This window comes from Mus musculus, chromosome 14 (assembly GCF_000001635.26).
Source record: "Mus musculus strain C57BL/6J chromosome 14, GRCm38.p6 C57BL/6J".
NCBI classification, from domain to species: Eukaryota; Metazoa; Chordata; class Mammalia; order Rodentia; family Muridae; genus Mus; species Mus musculus.
This window is the reverse complement of record NC_000080.6, coordinates 69,327,900-69,349,291: the sequence shown is the minus strand read 5'-3', so window position 1 is coordinate 69,349,291 and position 21,392 is coordinate 69,327,900. Positions and strand designations below refer to the sequence as shown.

The window sequence follows — 21,392 nt, the reverse complement described above, 5'->3', positions numbered from 1 at the left end:
CACAAAGTATTTATCTCTTACCTTTGAAATTTCTTGTCCTTTGACAGCCACCCATACTTGCTGCGGATTATGACAACAGAGAAGTATAAAAGGGAGACAGCTGCAGCCAGGATGCTAATGACAACGATTTGTCGTAAATTGGTGTTCAGAATTCGAGGACAGCCCACTGGAGAGATGCTAAAATGCCAAGAGGCAGGAAAGAGACAGGAAATGCCAATCCTGAAATTCCAAAGAAACAGATTTTAAAGTAACACGCTTGGATGAGACCTGGCCTCACCTGACCAGAGTTCAGCATGCTCTCCCCCTGCTTCCTGGCTGCTGGTGGCTCTGCTGAGCATGCGGCAGGTTGCTGTTTGGTTATGCAGTGCATCACTATTAAATGACTTGATGAGAATGAAGCCCTGCTGGTTATGATACTCCTGTATTATAATATACACACATCTCCCCCCTTTCTTAAGAGTATTACAAAAACACCCGCCTTTTCCCAAAAGGGAATCCCAGTTCATAAGTTTAGCCAGATAAACACATAAATCTAAAATGAAATCCAATTTAAGGATAATGGCCCCAAAGGGGAACTGAAGATACAGAAACGACATTCTGTAAGCGACCCCATAAACGGCGGCAGCTTAATGGACCAAACATGGTGCATTAATGAGTCAACGGCTTAGGAGAAGCGAGATTTTCTTAACATGCAATTCTAATGTAAATTTATCCCAGATGACCCAGCAATGGGAAAAGCAGTCTTTCGATAGTATCTCCTTTATGGAGTCAATAAGGCAACTTGGATGAGTCTCATGATGTTAAAAAGATTCCTCTGAGACATGTTTTACAAACAGAAAGGAGTCCAATGTATGCCACAAAAGAGAGGCAAACTGTAGAGTTGTGAGCAGGTGCCGCCTGTGGGGTGCATCTCACCATTTCAGGGTTTCCATCTTCTTTGTTGTGAGGAGTAGTTCATGGACTGAACCCTCTGACTGAAGGAGACAGACTGCCAAACCCTGGACACGCCCACTGTGTTTCCTGTCACAGGGGTTCTGAGGACACTCCATGCACGTGCCTTCCTCCTCTGCACTTCAGAGGCTCTAGGCAGCTATCCCGTGCTAATATAACATCCGAAGATGCCAACGTGCAGGCCTAAACTGCGGTCCACACTAACCTTTGTCTTTTTTTCCTTGACAAGTGCCCCACTGGGCTCTGCAGGGCCAATGTTTCTAGACTGGTACAACACAACCTCAAACCCTTCTCTCTTGGGAGTTAGATTGTCTTCTCTCTCTATATATATATTTAAAGATTAATTAATTAATTAATTTTATGTATATGAGTACACTGTAGCTTTTTACTGATGGTTGTGAGCCTTCACGTGTTTGCTGGGAATTTGAATTCAGGACTTCTGCTTGCTCTGGTCGCTCGGCTTGCTCTGGCTCCGCTCGCTCTGGCCTAAAGATTTATTTATTTATTATATGTGAGTTCACTGTAGCTGTCTTCAGACACTCCAGAAGAGGGCGTCAGATCCCATTACAGATAGTTGTGAGCCACCATGTGGTTGCTGGGATTTGAACTCAGGGCCTTCAGAAGAGCAGTCAGTGCTCTTAACCACTGAGCCATCTCTCCAGCCCGATTGTCTTCTCTCTTAAGACCCATTTCTTCAGCATCAAAATCTCAGGGTTTACAGGCTAGTGATGAAGCCCACCACTCACCTCCCCATACTGAAAGGGCAAGCAAGGTCCAGGCGATATGGTGGGAGTCAGTCCTCGTCATCCACAATGACAGAATCAGAGCTGGGGCCTTCATGGAGTCAGGGCCACCCTGGTTCAGTGTGAAAAAAATCAAGAAGAGGACAATCAAATAAAATATCTATGGCCTTATCAAGTAGATGCTCAAACGCAGCCATACACCACCTGACTGTGATCCTATGTGGGGACTACTGGGTTAGAGCAGCATTCGTGCACACCAATTTCATGCTGCCAGAGATACAGGCCTCAGTCAAGAGATGCTGAGAGCCTGGCTCACGTTCTTACTGCAGGCATTCCTGTAACCCTAAAATTTCAGGGCACGACATGATTGTAGCACTGAAAAGTGGCGAGGTGGGGGGTACCCAGGATGAACTCAATGGGAACCGGAAGCATCTGTTCACTTGCTCTGATGTACAAAGGGCACTACAAGGTGTCCTGGCCTTAGTGCTTCAGTCCCTTCACCCGCCTACTTTCCTCCTTGGCCCCTGTCCTCATTTCACAAAGCCAGGGACTCCTTCCAACCTGCTGGAGCCTGAGGACGGTTTCAAAGTTCTCCTTGTCTTTACCTCCTGGGGCCTCTCAACACTTTCACAGCCTAGTCAGCCTCTCCGCTCTCCTTGGCTCTGTCCCAAAGCTGTCTGTCCTTGAGTCCCCCAGCGTTCTGCCTAGACTGCATTCTCTCCTAACTTCATCGCTCCTGCTCTGAGTCCCTCCCTCTGAACTTACCGCCTCCAGCTCAGCTCATCCCTATACCACAGATACCTGGTTTCTTCAGCCAGCTCCTCTGAGTCATGCACAAATCCACCGTCAATCCCCAGTCTCTGCATCTGGACGCTGCATGGACCATGAACCACGTTTCTAAAACCACACTCCCCGATCTATTTAATGCCAACCCCCTCTCCTTTGTCCTGATTCTCATCCCCAGACTCCCCACCTTCCCTATCCAACTTCTCAGACCCCTTCCCTGACTCCTGTCCACCTAAAACCTAACCTCCTCCTTATCTCTGCTGCAGGCTAGGCTCTCACCTCTCACCTGCACTGCCTTCTCCCTGAAGTCCCACGGGGGCTCTCTGGTGCTTTCCCAACACCACAGGCAGGGACTCTTTCCCCGGGGCTGACACCCAGAACTCAGATCAGATCAAGCCAGGATTCAGAATCTCCCAGGGACCTCATGCCCTTCAAACAAATGCTGCAGTCTTCCTGTGCCCTCAGCCCTGCAGGCTCGGGTCAGCTGCTCGTCTCTGACCTCCTCACCTGCTCTCCTCTTTCCCCAGCATTCCAGCTGCACTGGCAGCCCACCCCTCCTTCTAGAAGTCTCTCGCTCTGCTCTGTAGCCTCCCTGCTCCCTCTGCTTCAGTGCAATCCTTACAGCTGACCACCTGACCTCCAGCCATTACTCCACGTCACCTTCTCAGGGGTCAGTAAGCACACACACCACTTTCCATCCAGGTCTCAGCCTTGATTTATTTATTTTTTTTCTCATTTTACATTTACTTCTTTTTTTTTTTGTTTGTTTTTGTGTTTTTGAGACAAGGTCTCTCTACACAGCCCTGGTCATCCTGGTATGCACTGTGTAAAGCAGACTGGCCTCAGACTCACAGAGATTTGCCTGCATTTCTAAAGGTGTGTGCCACCACACCTAGCTTAGCATTTACTTTGTTATTAAATACCCATATATGAGTGCTTACAACGCTCAGGCCGTGCTCCAGATGTTTGTGGTTACTCTGTTCTCCCAATGTCCTTGTGGTAGGGACTTGCTACTGTGATGTTTGGCCATGGGGCAGAGATTGGGGCTGGGATTCAAGTGAGTCACTCACGCGGTAATCCCTGTCCTCTAACATACTGCGCATGTGCTGTCATCATTTCTCTTGCCCCATGAGTCCTTCTCTAAAATGCAAGGAACACGGGACCCATAGCTGACTGTTGCATTAAACCACCGAACTCTGGGAAAGGTTCTGACAAGGGTCAGAGTTCTGGGAAGGTAAAGGCTAAGAAACTCCACATTAGACAAGTCTTTTCAAACCAAAGAGAGACCTCTGTCCCTTTTCTCTCTCAGTGAGAAGAAGGCCCCTGAGCCCTGGTGTGGCTCATAAAGCAGCTAGCTGGCTGCTATGTGTGGCTACTTAAAGCAGCTAAAATGAAACCCTGTAGCCAGACATGGTGGTACAGGCTTGTCATTCTAGCTATCCGGGGGGATGAGACACGAGGACTCAAGAGCAGTGTCCCGGGGAGCGACAGACCAAGCTCTAGAGTAGCCTGGGGAAGTTAGACTGGTTTCATATAAAAGTAAAACGTAGGCTGAGGACGTGGCACAGTTGTAGTGCTTGCCTAGCGTGAGTGAGGCCCTGGGCTTATGCCCACTAGAACAAATAACAATGGCAATGACATTAAATACAAAACTGTGACTATGAAATGTTGTTAGAACTCTTCAGCACATTGGCCTCATGCAAGTGCTCTCCACGGGGTCTGCATGGTCTGTGAGGGGCATGGACAGCAAAGCAAAAGCTCTTCAGACAGCGTCATGGATCCCAGGAGGTCTCCACACCAAATGCAAGAGGTAGGTTCCTCAGCTCTGTAGGGTGCCCTCACCCCTCTGGGGTCCACTGGCTGAAATCCCTGCACCCCTAGGCATCAAGGGAGCACGAGCCTTTTTCAAAGCCTCTCTAATACAACAGGAGGCTCTGGGGTTACACTTGGGTTGACTTTCTCTTTACAAGGCCATCCTAGGCAAGGGCCAGTGCCAACTACATTAGTAGGGAGAACTAAATAGATAATCTGACTTAAACTCAACCCTTAAGAATTTATAACCATCCCTACCCCACAGCTCTTCCTGCCTCTAGCCAAGGACATACAGGAGCCTTATATAACTGTCCTCTGAGAGGCTCTACCCAGCAGCTGACTGAAACAGATGCAGAGGCCCACAGACAAACACTGGATGGAGGTTGGAGACTCTTATGTAGGAGATTCTTATGTATGAGAAGGATTGAAGGCCTGGAAGGGGAACTCTATAAGAAGACTAACAGAGTCAACTAACCTGGATGCCTGGAGTTCTCAGAGATTGAGCCACCTACCAAAGAGCATACACGGGCTGGACTGAGGACCCTACACATATGTGTAGCAGACTTGCAGCTCAATCTCCTCGTGGGTCCCCAACAGCTGGAGTGGGGGCTGTCCCTAAGGCTGTAGCCTGACTGTAGTATCAGTTCCCCAACAGGGTCACCCTGTCTGGCCTCAGTGGGAGAGGATGGCCTAATCCTGCAGAGACTTGACGTGTCAGGGGGCCCCACCCTCTCAGAGGAGAAGGGGAGAGGGATGGGGAGGGACTCTGAGGTAGGAACCAGAGTGGGCACTGATTGGGATGGAAAGAAACAAAGATAAGAAGAGAAAAGGAAAGAAAAAAAGAATTTATAACCAGTAGAGAGGAACATACAATTCTCTCCCCTTCCTCCCCACTGTACAAATAAATAAATATAATTAAAAACATTTTAAAAATTCATAGCCAGTTGTTGTTGGTGCACATCTTTAAACCCAGCACTTGAGAGGCAGAGGCAGGCAGATCTCTGAGTTAGAGGCCAGCAAATTCCAGACATGCCAAGGATACAGAGAGAAGCCCCGTCTTGAACAAACAAACAAACAAACAAACAAACAACAATAACCACCTAACCAACCAAACAAAAAAAACATATAAAATGTAAAAAGCATATTTTAATATAATAGATGCTTAATAATAAATTTTAACATACTTTTATAAAATAACTCTTTTTAAAGTATTTTAATATAGTGAGAAATTCAATGCCGCAGAGATTTAAAAATTTAAAATATCCATGAAAAGGAAAGGAGATAATATAAGCAAATATTGACATAACCTTAGAATAATTAAGATCTGTCTCTAACTCTTTTTTTTTCTTTCTTTTTTTTTTTTTTTTCTAGACAGGGTTTCTCTGTATAGCCTTGGCTGTCCTGGAACTCACTTACTCACTTTGTAGACCAGGCTGGCCTCGAACTCAGAAATCCGCCTGCCTCTGCCTCCCGAGTGCTGGCATTAAAGGTATGTGACTTTACCACCTAAGATCTGTCTCTAAATGATATCAATGTCTCAAACCGAAAAAAGAAAGAAAATATAACTATGTATAATTTTAAACCTTCCATATGCTACAACAACAACAAACCCTTCTCAAACACAATAACTTGGGAAAGGAACTTGTAATACGTGAGACAAAAGGTAACCATTCTTGAGGCTGGAGAGGTGGCTCCGAGGTTGCTCTTCCGGAGTACCCATCTTCAATTCCAAATATTCACCTGTCTTTTAATTCTGGATCCAGGGGTCTCTCTCTGATGGCCAGAGCCTCCAAAGGGACTCACATTCATATGCACATACCCCCATACACACCTACACATAATTGAAAGCAATAAAAGAAGTCTTTGAAAATAAAAGGTCGCCGTTCTCTGTTTCTACGACACTCACATGAAGTAATAGAAGGACTGCACCAACGCAAACCAGGCAAGGTCAACTGAAGTCAACAAGAGAAAAGATGCAAGGTCAGGGTGTTCACACCAACCGAAGGAAAACAGGACCTGAAAACCATCAGGCTGCCAGAGGGTGGAGGGGTAGCGTGTACTAGAGGCATTTGAGTGACATATGTGGACAGGTTCAATGTGCCTGCCCTCCTCTCTATATGTCTAGAAACTTACTGTGGTGGTTTCAATACAAATGGCCTCCTCCATAGGCTCACATATTTGAGTGCTTGATCATGAGGGAGTGGGGTTACTTGAGAGGAACTGGAGATATGGCCTTGTTAGAGTAGGTGTGGCTTTGTTTGAGGTAGTGTCACTGAGGGTGGGCTTTGGGGTTTCAGAAGCCCAGGCCAGGCCCAATGGTTCGCTCTTCTTCCTGCTACCTATGGATCCAGGTGTAGAACTCTCAGCTCCTTCTCCAGCACCATGTCTGACTGCCTGCTTCTGAAACTAAGCAAGTCCCAATTAAATACTTCCCCTTCTAAGAGTTGCTGTGGTCATGATGTCTCTTCACAGCAACAGAACACTGACCACAACACTTATTCTTGGGAAACAATAGGGTAGATTTTGGCTGAAACCTGCATAGGATGGTCACCACAGAACTGTGCTTAAGAGCAAAACATTGTTCCGAATGTCACGGTAAGGCTGGGGATGTCACTCAGATGATGAATATATGCCTTGCATGTGTAAGACCCTGGGTTCCTTGTAGTGCTATAAAAACACACGGAAAGTTAATGTGACTTATGAGGGAGAGGGCACACTTACACAATAGGACACAGTATGACTATTAAAGGCCATTGTCACTCTGTACTTGACATGGCAAGAGCACCACCATGTATAAATAAAAACACTTCACCACCCAGAGGAGAATGATAAATAAAATGTTAATGGTGTCGCTTATATCTGAGTGGCAATGAGATAGATGACCATTTTCACTTTCTTCCCTAGGCTTGGCTTAAGTTTTCAAACCCATATACTGATTTCATCACCAGGACAAACCACAGAATTACTTTTGACAAACTACCTGTATTTGATTCCCCGCCTCTTCTGGAAATATGGAGAAAGATTACTTTAAAAAACTTAGTCTGAAAAGGGCTGAAATGATGGTTCAGCACCTAAGAGCACTGTTGCCCTTGCAGAGAGGACCTGGGTTCCAGTCCCAACAACCTACAGGGTGGCTCGCAACCATTTGTAACTTCAGCTCCAGAGGATCCAATGCTTTTGCCTTCTTCTGACCCCTGTGGGCACCAGGAATACATGTAGTACAGACATAGCCAGGGAAAACACTCATAGACATAAAAGAAAATAATCTAAATTAAGAAGAAGAGGGAGAAGGAGGAGGAGGAAGGAGGAGGAGGAAGAAGGAAGAGGAGGAAGAGAAGGAGGAGGAGGAAGAGAAGGAGGAGGAGGAGGCAGCATAGGAACTGCCATTTGAACACAAAATAATCAATGACTGTTGGGCAATAGTAGAGCTAAGAACCAAAGAAAAGGAGAGTGTTAAACACCAACTGGTGTGGGAGAAGAAAAGCCATTAATGCCTCAGGACTATGTGATATGACGGGACACAAAAACAACACTATCGTCCAGAAAAGGATGAAGAAAGCAAACACTGGGAATGTCAAATTCTAGGACTCTCCCCTGTGAGAGCTCAGAGCCCAGGAAGGCTGGTGCCAATACCCAAGGTGGAGGTAGGAAAGAATTTGGGTGTGGCCAAGAAAGACAAATACATTTTTAATATGCACCTTACCAAGAATCATGGCATACCTAGCAAACTTTATGGCACTTGGTATTGGTCGTAGGGCTTTCTTTTTCTTTTTCTTTTTAAAAAGATTTCCTTTATTTTTCTTTATGTGTGTGTGTGTGTGTGTGTGTGTGTGTGTGTGTGTGTGCGCGCAAGCAAAGGAGCCTGCAGTCAGAAGAGGGCATCAAATCCCTTGAAGCTGGAGTGGCTGTGAGGTCCCTGGGACAGCAGCTAGTGCTATTAATCACTGAGTGATTAAATCTCTTCATCCCCAGGACTTTGCTTTTAAGACATGCAGAATTTTGACAAAAGGACAGTCCATAAATTACGTATTACTTTCACTCAGAGCAGATGTGAGGCTGATCGTTGCCAAGAAGGCACAATACTGTAACTTGATCTTAAATTGTAAACTCCAACTCCTGTTTCTGCACCTAGGATTCTTGGCACCAGAGCTCAGGCGAGCAAACTCCTAATACTGCTGTCATGTTTTAAACAAAGTTCTAAAGTGCAGCAGGCCTGTTACCAGAGAGAGCAAGGACCTTCGTGATTCTAGCTGCAGGGTCCTCCTTAGCAGAATATAATGTAAGGGAAGGAAGCTTCTGGTGGTTTGGATAAGAATGGGCCCCCATAGGCACGTGTAATTGAATACTGAGTCATTAGGGAGTGGCACTATTTGAGAAGGATTAGGAGGTGTGGCCTTATTGGAGAAAGGATGTCATGGGGTGGGGTTTGAAGTTTCAAAAGCCCATGCTAGGCTCAGTCTCTCTTTCTGCTTGTGGGTCAGGAAGTAGCTCTGAGCTACTGCTCTAGTATCTACCATGTGGGCTGCCGCGCTTCCCACCATGATGTTAATGGACTAAACCTCTGACACCGTAACCATCCTGCCAATTATATGTTTTCTTTTGTAAGACTTGTCTTGGCCAGAGTGTCTCTTCACAGCAACAGGACAGTGACCAAGAAAGAGTCCATCTGGACCACGGGGCAATTTCTTGATGAGTCTCTCCCATTATGTGTGTGTATGGGTGTTGGATCTCCTGGAAGGAGAGTTAAAGGCAGTTGTGAGCTGCCATGTGGGCACATGAGAGTAAACCCTGGTCCTCTGGAAGAGCAGTCAGAGAGTGCCCTTAACTGCTAAGCCATCTCTTCAGCCATGAAGCTGATACACATTAGCCACGAGGCTTATTTGGTGAAAAACACAGCTACAGTAAACAAGTATTATGGGATTTGGGTTAGATGGACTTCTCATCCCTGTGATAAGCACCTGAGAGAAAACCTTTCACGGTAGAAAGTCTTGCTTTAGCTTATGGTTTCAGAGGGCCTGGCTGAGCAGCATACCATGGCGATCAGGAAGCAGAGGAAAACGGGGGACAGAAGGAGGATGCTGCGCTAGCCCTAGCTGGCTTTCGCTGTACCCTCTTTACTCCATTGATGTACCTTGGAGTAGTACCCAACATTCAGGGTAGGCTAACTGGCTCTGTCAATCCTCTGTGGACATGCTCACACAGACACGGCTGAAAGCCGCATGCATGCTTTATTAATGTCTGAGGTGTTCCCTAAGCCATCAAGTTAATGATCGAGAGTACCCATCACAGCATGCTTAGACAATCAATCGAATACAGGTTAGACTCTAGGAGAGTCGAACTTCTGAGCTAGAAAACTTGAGATGACATGAGGAGTGTTTCAAAACGGAACCATTTAAATATCAGAGGATTAAAGGAGAACCTTCAACAACTGCAAACACTGGCAGAGCTCGTAAGAAATGACTGTCTGCCAGGAAGCTTTGAGGTGACGGGTGGCTGCGCAGCAGTGACTCAGCTATTGGTGAAAGACGCAACAAAGCAACCTGAAGAGTGCACGGAGCTGCACACACGCTCCACAGTTCTTCTGTGTAAAACAGCAAGTCCTAGCGGATCCTGCTATTCATGTGCTACCACGATGAATGGCCTGATGCCGACGACATTTTCCCTACACCAGCTCCACAGTCTCCCCACAGAACGGGACTTCCCTCCAGTCCCAGATCCACATCTCTACCTTATTAAAGCCCTGAAACCTTAAACTCAGTTAAGCCAAGTCTAGGTAAAATATACCAACTTCCTAATTCCCTGCTAGCATGGTTAGCTTGTTCTCAGCTTTGGATCTCACTTCTGTACCAACATCCCATCATTCATTACGACCTCTCAATTCTTTTGTGTCTGTATGTTCAGGTGTGTGCAGGTACACATGTGCTCGCGAGTGTGTGTGGGTGTGTGTGTAGGCCAGGTCACCATGAGGCGTCTTTCTCAATCAAGGTCTCTCACTGAATCTGCCGCTCACCAGCTAGCTAGTCTGGCTAGCCAATGAGCTCCAAGTACCCCCTCTTCCGGCTCCCCCAGCGCTGGAATCTGACCTTAGGTCCCATGCTTTCCCAGCAAGCACCTTACCAGCTACTCCAACTCCCCAGCCCCAGGATCTGTCAATTCTTCATCAGCCATCCTATGCCTCTAGGATGACCGCAGCAGACGACACTGCTTCGAGACGGATCTTGTGGGCAGCTGCTTCTGCTTTCACTGTAAACACTCTTTATGAAACGCTACCTTCAAAGTATGACCAAAGAAAAGCCTGTGGAATGATACCAGCCTCTCCATGCAGCACGTGGGAGACTCAATCCATCATCTGTTCCCACATACTACCAACAGCCTGCTCTTGCCTCACTCTCAGTAATATCTCTCTGTCCTGGAAGGTGGGCCTGCTCCACACAAGCCCTTCCAATATTGGCCTCTGGCTTTTAATAATGCTGTTCCCCCCTCATATCCGGTTTGCGCAATGACACGCCTTTCAGGGCCACTGGGTAATACTTTTCAGGCCTAGATTTAACTTGTTATACTTTCTAATGTCTTCCTGCACTCCAATCTCATGATTCACATGTAGCTTTGTTGAAACAAACTGAACACCTACAGGGGAAAGATAGACCCTTAGATCAATTCTCATGTTTGTCTCAAAGTCTCAGACCACACATTTCCTGATAGGGCTAAAAGAATATAAGCCATGAATTCAATGAGCAACAAAAGCAAGTGGTCGGGGGCAGCAGGATGGCTCAGCAGGCAAAAGCTACAAGCACAACTATTTGAATTGATTTCCTAAAACCTCAGAAAAAATTATCCATCCTATGGGCGCCAATCCTGGGGGGTGGGGGAGTGGCACAGGTACACGCCCCCTCCCCATCATCCACACATGCAATAATAATAAATTTTAAAACAGATGGTAAATCAACATTAAGATAAGCAAAAAATAAATTAGCTACTCACATAAAATAAGCATAGTTTTGCAACTATGTTAAACAACAAACCAGATAATAAAAACAACTTAAACATAAGATAACACAATACAGATCTTAGGCCCCTCTGAGGATGGACATGTAGGTAATTTCCTCTCACAAAAAGCTTTATAAAGCCTGCATCCTAATGCCAACTGAGTGTCTAATTTAGGATTGTTACTGACATCTAGTTTACCGTGTACCATGCAGGTCTTGAATTCTAAAGCATCTCTTTTGCTTTCTAGTGACTTATGGTCTCAGCACCTGTGTTCACCTAGCTGGGGTCTGAGGTGCCCTGCAAGATCCCGGGTTATATTCCTGAGAATGGGAGACTTGTCCCTTTAAGAGGAGTCCACGCAGGACTCAAGTTGAGAAAGACAACCGTGCACCATCTCCCGATCAGCTCCATTTTTTTCCACGGGGGAAACCTAACAGGAAACTTCCCCGAAGCGTAGAGCAAAGCAAATACGTGATGCTACATGCGTCGGTGTCAGATTTCGGAAGGCAGGCATAAGCCATGCAGCCCGGGGAGCAACAGTTCTTCTCCCTCAGCCCACACTCGCCATGGGGTCAGGACGCTCCGAAGAGGGCGAGGTGTCGGGGGACAAGCACCTGTCACCCGGGTCACGGGGCTGCAGCGGGGCGCCCGGAGGTGCCCGGGGAGACGGCTGGACAGGACCGTGACCTCCCGCTACCCTCGCCCCTCGGGACCCGGGCCTCACCTGCTGGGCGGGCCGCGGCTCCGGGGGGGCGGGCGGCCACTAGCGCCCCGCATCCCGGCCACCAGCTTTCCGGAGGTTCGGCTCCTTTCCGGGAGCCACGCGGCGCGCGCCCGCCAACGTCACGTCACAGCTCGCGCCGGCGCGCGCACGTAGGAGGCGAGAGCGCGCGCGCTGGGGAGGGTGGGAAAAACGGACCTGCGTGGGGCAGGGCCTACCGGATGATTGGCACCGAGTGCTGGGTTAGCCTCCCGACTCCTGCTAGGCTCCCTCGGTGCTGAGTGAACGAGCGCCACGTGGCTCTTGGCCACTTCTGGCTAGCCTGGTTGTCCCCAAGCTGCAAGGTGATGGTGAGACCGCGGCTTAGCTTTTCTTCATGCTCCGGAGGATTCTAGAAAACAATACAGCCTACCAAGGTCTAGGCCTTGTGGCTTAGTCCAGGACACTATCATTCATTCATTCATTCATTCATTCATTCATTCTTTTGTGCATAATTAGGGGTGGTGGGGCGCATGTGCTGCGCATCTGGGCATGTCAAGGATAATTTTCTGGAGAAGGTTCTCTTCTTCCACTCTAAGTTACAGGGACTGAACACGGACCCCCAAGCTTGCATGACAAGTGCTTTTATTCACTCGGTCATCTCACCCAATCAGTTGTGCGCATTTTTCCATTCTGCAGGTAACTGCTCTTGTTTTATAAATGGGAAGGCATTTTGTAAGTGAGTGTTTTGTCTTTCCCAAGCCAAACACCCATCCTGTGCCCCGGTTTTGAGGAGAATTAGGGTAGAATGCTTGCTTCTGCATACTGACCCCCATGATGTATTCCTAGCTCAAGGCACCTCCATATCTCATTTAATGATTTTGAAGTTGCAGAGCTGTGTACTTGAGAATTGAAGACCTGGGAACATGGCTTAGACCACAGATAGGACCATCCTAACAGACACCTGAAAATATTTTTATGTTTAGAGCTTTATAAAGTCCCATTTATTAGGTAAAACATGCGGGCACAGAGCCAGTCCTTTTCCGTCTTAAAACGGAATCCTTGGTCTAGCACCAACCTGGGTCACCTGCCCTTTCTGGTAATATTACACAACTGGACTTGACATTCAGTTCAGGGAGAAATTCAATACTGCAGGCAGAGCAACTGGAGCCTTCCTGCTTAGAGCCATGTGGCTGCTACTCAGATTCTGCTGGGTCCTTGATGCCCTCCGCAGAAAAGAATTTCAAAATGAAGCAAAGTCATCAACTTTACAAGACTCGATTTAAGAGCCCCAAGGGCAGGCATCAGGACAGCAGTGTACCTCAGCATCCAGAGGGAGCTCCACATGTGACCTTGGGGTTTGAAGCAACCCCAAACACAGCTAACTGTAGATACTAGGCAAAGCATATGATGGTATATTTCTTTTTGTTACCCTCAGAATTCTATCTTTGAAGAGGGATTCTTTTTTCTTTTTTTAAAGGTATCTGATATGGGCTTGCAGTAGAGAAGAGAGTGCTACTACAGATAGAAACCCTGATCAATGGGATGTTCTTTGTACATAGGTCACGAGAAGGTTGGACCGCCATTTTAACAGTCTCGTCTGTGATGATTTTCTGGAACAGGAGGGCAGTTCTTTTGCAGGATTAGTTATGAAGAAGTTCCTGGGGCTCCAGGAAAGACAAACATAAGAGCCGGGGGGGATAAAGGGGACCCTGCCTGCTTCATGTCCCTCTTACTTTCTAACTAGCTGTCCTACCAGTTCCCTGCTCTAAGACTTTGATCTTTTAGTTTTTATTTTTTTATTTTTTGGTTTTTCGAGACAGGGTTTCTCTGTGTAGCCTTGGCTGTCCTGGAACTCACTTTGTAGACCAGGCTGTCCTGGAACTCAGAAATCCGCCTGCCTCTGCCTCCCAAGTACTGGGATTAAAGGCGTGCGCCCCACCATGCCTAGTAAGACTCTGATCTTTTAATCTTAAGAGTTGATGATACCTGATGCTTTTGTGTTTTGCGTAGGGTGTAGCTTCTGCCTCTTCAGGGATTCTAATTTTCTTTCTGTCTCTCTGTCTTTGTCTGTATCTCTGTCTCTGTCTGTCTGTCTGTCTGTCTGTCTCTCTGTGTATACATGGATGAATGTGTACCCACAGGTATGTGTGGAGGCCAGAGGCCAAACTTGGCTTTTGTTTCTCAGTATGCCATCTAGTCTGTCTGTCTATCTATCTGTCAATCTGTCTGTCTGTCTGCCTGTCTGTCTGTCTGTCTATCTATCAGCAGGGTCACTCACTGAATGTGGAACTCACTAACTTAGCTACCCAGGCTGGCCACTGAGCCCCAGGAATTTACCTGTCTCTGCTTCCTCTTCTCAAGAATTACAAATGCGCACACTACACCCAGCTTATTTTATGTAGTTCTGAGAATCAAATCCAGCTCCTTATGCTTGTGCCGCAAGCTCCGTGGGTGTGAAAGTTTTAGCCTGCGGGATCTAAGGGGACGTGAGAAGGACCATTCTTTGGGAATCTGCAATGATGGCATCGTCTGCGAGACTGGATTGTGTAGACAATAAGCACAGAGCAGGTTGTTGTGATTGGCTAGTTTAATTGTTGACCCCAAATGAAGAACGTTTTCCACTGCATTTTTCCTGTGGTATTTGAGAGCTATCATGCTAACCAATCACTGGAACAAAAGACAGAGTGTGTTGTTGCTTTAATTTCAGTACGTAAGTTTTGTGAGGTGCAATATACATACCCACCATTCCACATTAAAGATGGCCCAGGTTCCCCTTGCACCCTGTCAAAATCAGTTTTGTAGGATGGCTGTCAGCATCATTTTAAGTGATGGTGCATACACTTGACATTTGGAGGGCAGAGGCAGGTGGATATCTGTGAGTTAAAGGCCATCATGAACTACATATTAAGTTCTAGGGCAGCCAGGGCTATGTAGAGAGACTCTGACTCAAAAAGAAAAATAAAGAAAAAAGAAAAGAAAAGAAACAGCAAACAGAAAGTTAACTTTTGAGTTGAGCAGTGAGATCCATTGGGGTGGATCATTAAGGGCTTTTTGTGTGTCCTTAGTGGTCCCAGATGTCATATCTACGAATCCCATTTGAGGAATATAATTGGGAACTAGAGGATTTTGCTAGTGAAAACCAGATCTCTGTCTATGTTGTACAGCTGGGAGCTTTGCAGGAGGACTTACAGTTTTTACCCAGTGTCCTTGTGTTCAAGGGTGACCTAAAGTCCATTGTCCAGTCCATCCTGGAGATACCTGTTCATGGACCAAGGCTACTATCACAAAACCACTCAGAACCATTATGAACAGCCTGTCTGGCTCCAGTTCTCCAAATCTATTTGGAACCAGAGAATCAATTTCCTTTTAGTGATGTGGTTGAATTACAATCAGCATCAAGGATCCATCTGAACTGTCAGGTGAATATTCCATACTTTTTCAAAGGAATGGTGTCTTTGTTCCCCTGAGAAGGGAGTCGGCTAACTATTGTCACAGGCAGTCTATTTGTCATCCCAAATCTGGAAATATCCTTTGTCTCTGTGATTACCAATGGAGGAGCTGGGCCACAGCTGTTTGAGGCTGAGCCACAGCCTGGGCTTAGAAATTAGTCTCTACTAAAGGAGAAACTTGCCGGATGCTGATGGTGCACATCCTTAGTCCCAGCACTCTGGAGGCAGAGGTAGGTAGGTCTCTGTGAGTTCAAGGTTAGCCTGTTCTATAGAGTGAGTTTTAGTACAACTAGAGTTACACAGAGAAACTATGTCTCAAAAAAAATGAAAGAAGAAGAGAAAGAGAAGGAGGAAGAGGAGGAAGAGGGGGAGGAGGAGGAGGAGGAATCTTTGGTGTTGTGAATCACATTTGTCATCCTAGCATAAGGGAGGATGAAGTAGGAGGACTGGGGAATCAAGCTTAGCCTCTTGGCTACATAGCAAGTTGAAGGCCAGCCTGGGTCATATGAGACTTTGTTTCAACCAACCAAGCAAACAGATAGACAGATAGATATGCATTCATATGTATGTACATAAATTTTTTATAATCTGGTTCATGAACACTGCTATACCCTTGACTGGTATGTTAAACTGGAACTATGAATACTCTGTTTTGTCCAACCCCCCCCCCCCCACTTTAAAGATTGAATTTTGGGCTGGAGTGATGGCTCACTGGTTAAGATCATGAGCTGATTTTTCCAGACTACCTGGGTTTGGACCACCCAGCACCCACATGGTTGCTCACAACTGTTTGTAGCTACAGTTCCAGGGGACCTAATGCCCCCTTACAGCCTCCAAGGTCACTCACTGCATGGTTGTGGTTCACAGACACTTCTGCAGACAAAACACTCATATAGGCAAAATAGTAATTTTACCAATGTTGTTTAGTGTGTATGAGTGTGTTGCATGCATGCATGTCTGTGCGTCACATGCACCACGGTGCCCACACAGGTCAGAAGAGGGTGCTTGATTCCCTGGAACTTCAGTTCTAGACAGTTGTGAGCCACTGTATGTTCTGAGGACTAAACCTGGTTCGTCTGCAAGAATAGCAAGAACTCTTAGTCTTAGTGACTGGTTAGCATTCATGATTCTCACGCTCTGGATGTGGAAAAAGATCCTTTGTTTTGGCTGTTGCTCTTGAGTGTAGGCATAACAATCTGTGAAATACTTTATTGTTTACACAGTCCACTGTATCAGAAAATTATACCATTGCTTCCAGAATCCCATGGAGTGACGACATTCTATTCCTCAAGATCCGACCTTCTCACATTCTGCCTCTCTTCCATCAGGTAGGTGACTTTCAGCTCCTGGAGGGTCAAGGTCAGTGTCCCAGTGCAGCACCCTGACTTCAGAAAGGCTAATATTCAGCCGTGGTCAGCCCTGAAGTTTAAGGTATCCAAGTCCCACAAGAGGGACTCGACATAGGATAGATAGCTTGCTAGGAATTAGAGACACAAGGAAGAAAGGCCCCTCCCCCCCCCCATCTCCTGGTTCTGGTTTCTGTTTCCACTTAGCTGAACCGTGGGAATTTCTTCTGTTTGGTACATTCCTGTCCTGATGCCTGCATGTGAGTCTCCCCAACTGGCTCTCCCTTTTCTGCTAACTCGGTGAACGCTCTGACTCACGCTGAAATTCTTTCTGTAGAAACTATCAGGGACCCAGCAGCATGCCCTGTCTGCATCCTTGAATTGCATTTTCTGTTGCCAGTGGCAGATTGAGTTGCTGTGCATAGCAGTGACCAAGGCTTTTGTGCTTTAGGTTAAATAAAACTTGTCCCTGAGGATCTGTGGGGCATTAGCTCTGGGACTTCGTCAGTTATTAAAATCCATATGTGCTGAAGTCCCCTGTATAAGAAGCATTTGCATAGTCCTCATGAATACTTTAACTCACCTCTCAATTGCTTTTAAGACCTACTATGATATAAGGTCTGTTCATATAGTTGCTATACTTCATTATTGGGGGATAAGGACAAGGAAAAAGACCGTCTGTATACATTTACTACTAATGCACTGTATAGGAAACATTTCCAGTCCACTGCTGGTTGGACCCAAGGATGTAAATCATGAATGGGGATCTGAGAGCACCAACTTTGAACTATTCATCTGTAATAGAATCATAAAACCACAGACGGTTAGAACTAAAGAAGAAGCTGCCGCATCCCTTATCACTTTAACAGTCAAGGAACCTAGAAACTGGGGAGACTGGAGAGACGTGTGCAAGGAGAACTCAGGGATTCAAAAATGCGTGTTTCTGGTTCCTACTTTGGTGCTATTTGTTGACAGTCTGCTTCTAAAAAAAAAAAAAAAACTCCACAGTTTGGATAATTTACACAGTAGAAAATCCCATGCCACGTACCTAAGGCCAACTGGCGCTCAAACACTGACCTAGGTGACCACTGAGATGCCTTTACTTAAGAACCAGGCTACTGCAAAGTGCTCTGTCCTTTAAAATTCTTACTATCTATTTGATAAACTGCTTGGGACTATATAGAATCTTCTAAGGGAACCTCTATTAGTTGTTTAGACTAGTAAGCATTGTTATACAACACATTATTTTCCAGTAATTCGTATGTAACAGTTATTTTGAACGATGGAAGAAAATATGTGAAAAGATGACACTGTATAGGGGTTCATGTCTTGAGTTGCTGTCACTTACCCTGAACTGGATAGCTTCAAGCAACAGAGAACTATGGTCTTCCAGTGCTGTTGGCTGTGGTTCTAAATCAAGGAGCCAGTGTGGCTGTGCATTTGCTAAAGATTGTAAGAGAGGAAGGATCCTTCTGTGTCTCTTCGACCATCAGTAGCCCTTGGTATCTCTAAGGGTGTAGATATGTACATGTATATTTATGTATGTGTTTGTAGATGTGGGCTCAAGTGCATATGCAAGTAGATGTGTGTGTGTTTATGGAAAGTAGACAACAATTTTGGGTGTTTCTAGGTACCTTTTAGCTTTTGTTTGACATTTATGTATCACACACACACACACACACACACACACACACACAGACACACACACTTTAAAGTATCATACAATGTGTCTCGATTATACTTGCCTTTCTTTACCCAACTCTTTTCAGCTCCACCCCCTTCCTTTCACACCCAATTTTGTCAAGGTCAATTTTTGCTGCCTTTTGTCAAGGTCAATTTTAGTCTTGACTGAGTAGCCTTCCACTGGAGTGGAGTCAATTTATTAGGTGCTGCATTCTTAGAGCAAATCTTGGAGCAAATTGACCCTTTTCCCTAGCAGCTAGTTATTGCCAGTAGCCCCTCTGTTAAAGACTGAACTCGGTGCCCACCTCACGTCTCCATCCTGGGATTTGGTCTGGCTTGAGTTTGCATGGGTCTTGCTCATGTTGTCACAGTCACTGTGAGTTCATATGTGCAGCCACTCTGATGCCCAGATGTTTCCTTGTAGCTACCGTCCCTGGCTCTTACTCTCTTTTAGTCCTCTCCTCTCCGATGATCCCCAAGACTTTGCAGGAGAGAGTATGGTGTCTATATTCCCCTAGAGCTAAACAGTCTGCAGCCGCTTGGTCTCTGCACCTTGTCCTCCTCCTATAAAGACACTAGTCATATGGGGCTTAGCTCTCTGATCCACTATGAGTGTATCTCCCTTTGCATCTGAGTGCTTCCCATGAGATCACATTCATAGGCTCTGAGTGCACATGGACTTGGGAGGGGGCACTAATAGACCCAACGCCTGAGAAGAACATTCTAGTGTAAGCTCTCAAGGAAGACTTCCTTGAAGAAAAAAAAAAAGCCTCATAAATTGTATCGTTATCTAAATGTCCCTGGTAGATCCAGGCTGGCAGAGAGGATGATGTTCTAAAGAGACACTGTGTGCTTCCGTTTCTCCGTCAGACTGTTCAAACAATGGACTGGAAGAAATTGCAGTTTCCCCAGGACTCTCATTCTGGAAGAAGAGAAAGATTAAAGCCTGGACCAGCCAGAGAGGAAACTTATCTCCTGGAACTTTTAAACCACTGTGCCAAAAACACTCCAGTCCTCCACTTACACTGTAACCTTGGGTCAGGACCCTGAAGATGCACTTGGAAAGTTACTGGGCCTCTCTGTCTCTGTTCCTACTGTGCTCATATTAAATTAATTTCCCTCTTCTGCTTTTGCTATTAATTTAGATCTATTAATCTACTTATCTAAGACAGGTGCCTGAACCTGGCTTGTGACACAGGCTGTAACCTTAAGTCCAGTGACACTGGTGTCTGTACTATCATGAAAGTGATTTCATAATTAGATCATAAATGTTGACAATGTGCCCTTGAGATTCTTTTCTTTTGACCTAGCACAGACACTACAACTGAAGCCCCTCAGAGCTTCACACAGGGAAACTGAGGCTTCTCCTGGATAGCAGCATAAAAACTGGGCCAGTTTAACACATCTGCTTTCAGTTAACCTCATAGAAGCTGGGGAGACAGATCTGGGACAGGTGTGGCCATCCTTCTGGGCCAGGTTTAACAGAGTAAAAGTTTCTCCTATACCCAGAGACCATCTGTTCAGCCTCTAGTGGGGCCTCCCAAAGCTGACCCATCTGGGAAGTGCCCTGTGTGTACAGCTGGCTTCCTGCCTCCTTGCTGGAGAAGAGGCTGGCCTTCTGACCTGCCAGGCTGTCTGTTGTGTTTCTAAACAATGCTTACGGTCGTCCTGCTTCCTCTCCAGTGACTCTGCTGCCTCTCAGCGCTGCTGTCAAGATCGGGGCAAGATGCTTCATGTTTCTTCCTGCTCTTGCCTGAGCTTTCTACTACAGTACTTATATTAACTAGGTAACATAATATATTATCTATATATTATCCATGTCTAGCTATGTACTTATACATAGATATATCTATAGAATAAGATTATATTAACTAGATAGGTGATTTAATGACTACATTAACAAATAACTAGAAAAGCGACTTGAGAAGGTTAAGTAGAGGGTTTAAGATGTTTTAACAGCAAGACACTAACTTCCCTTGCTAGCCCTTTACTTGTCACCAAACAGATCAGTTCCATCTTATGGTTATAAAATGGCATACCTCAGCCTATAAGAGCAGGGGGCATATCTCGCTTGATGGATATTAACGTTGGGGCTTGTTGTTGTCACGCAAAAGCACAGCTCTCACCTCAAAGGGGATGCAGACATAGTTTATTCTGCAGCCAAATATGAGGCCCAGGTAACCATGGCCCAGGAACACAGAATCAGGTTACCCCAAATTCCATCTTTCAGTGTGGAAAGCAGCATATAACATAGAATACCATAAATCAAGGTAAATTTCAACTACATTGGTGGAAACATTAAATTGAGGTTATGGAAATTTTAGCTTCCGCATTTCTTGTTTTGTCCATGGCCCTTCCTCCATTTTCAGAACCAGCAGCAGTCAGATCTCTCTCTCTCTCTCTCTCTGGACAAAACCTGAGGAGGATTTCTGTAGGACTGAGGGTGGCCACGTGACTCTAATCCCATACTGAGGGAGAATGGGAGAGAACCCTGGTGGGACAGAGGAGACATTCTAAGTTCTAAAGAAAGACACTTGTGTCCCACCGTATAGAGAATGGAGCCAGCAGAGGTGACCTGGTGGCTGACAGATGGCCTCAAAGCCAAATCTGTGTATTGGGTAGGAGTCAACTATAAGATGGTCATATAAAAAGGAATAAAGGGAGGACATATTTTAATTAAGGACCAGTAAAAAAGCCAATGGGGAGAAAAAGAACGAATGGAGAGTCAGCATGTGACTATGCCTGTGATTGGGTAAAGAAAAAAAATCACATGGTATGTCCCTGGTTGGACCAACAGGGTGTTCAAGGAATGTGTGAGCCCACAGACATACCCAGAAAAATAACTAATCTCAATAAAATTACCTCAGTCTTTGTTGAGTGTCTGCCATAAACCCAATACCAAGTCTCTAGATGACACAGCTCAGTGGCAGCC

At 45.9% G+C, this 21,392-nt stretch overlaps 1 protein-coding gene and 1 long non-coding RNA gene across 3 annotated transcripts in view; one reads left to right on the top strand and one right to left on the bottom strand.

The window, feature by feature from the left end:
- The window catches only part of Entpd4 (ectonucleoside triphosphate diphosphohydrolase 4), a 29,592-nt gene extending 17,451 nt beyond the window's left edge, over positions 1-12,141 (bottom strand). For both annotated transcript variants that reach the window (NM_026174.3, NM_001360352.1), the window contains exons 1-3: positions 12,004-12,141; positions 1,698-1,806; positions 22-219 (exon numbers count right to left, since the gene is read on the bottom strand). In NM_026174.3, the coding sequence (NP_080450.1) occupies positions 22-219; positions 1,698-1,705 (206 nt within the window). In that variant the 5' untranslated portion in view covers positions 1,706-1,806; positions 12,004-12,141. The remainder of the gene's footprint in view (positions 1-21; positions 220-1,697; positions 1,807-12,003) is intronic.
- A 13-nt stretch (positions 12,142-12,154) lies between these two features.
- Gm16677 (predicted gene, 16677) lies at positions 12,155-19,585 on the top strand. The gene is made up of 3 exons (NR_045091.1): positions 12,155-12,350; positions 16,690-16,759; positions 19,331-19,585. It is a non-coding gene; the product is annotated as a predicted gene, 16677 (long non-coding RNA).
- Positions 19,586-21,392: the final 1,807 nt, after the last annotated feature.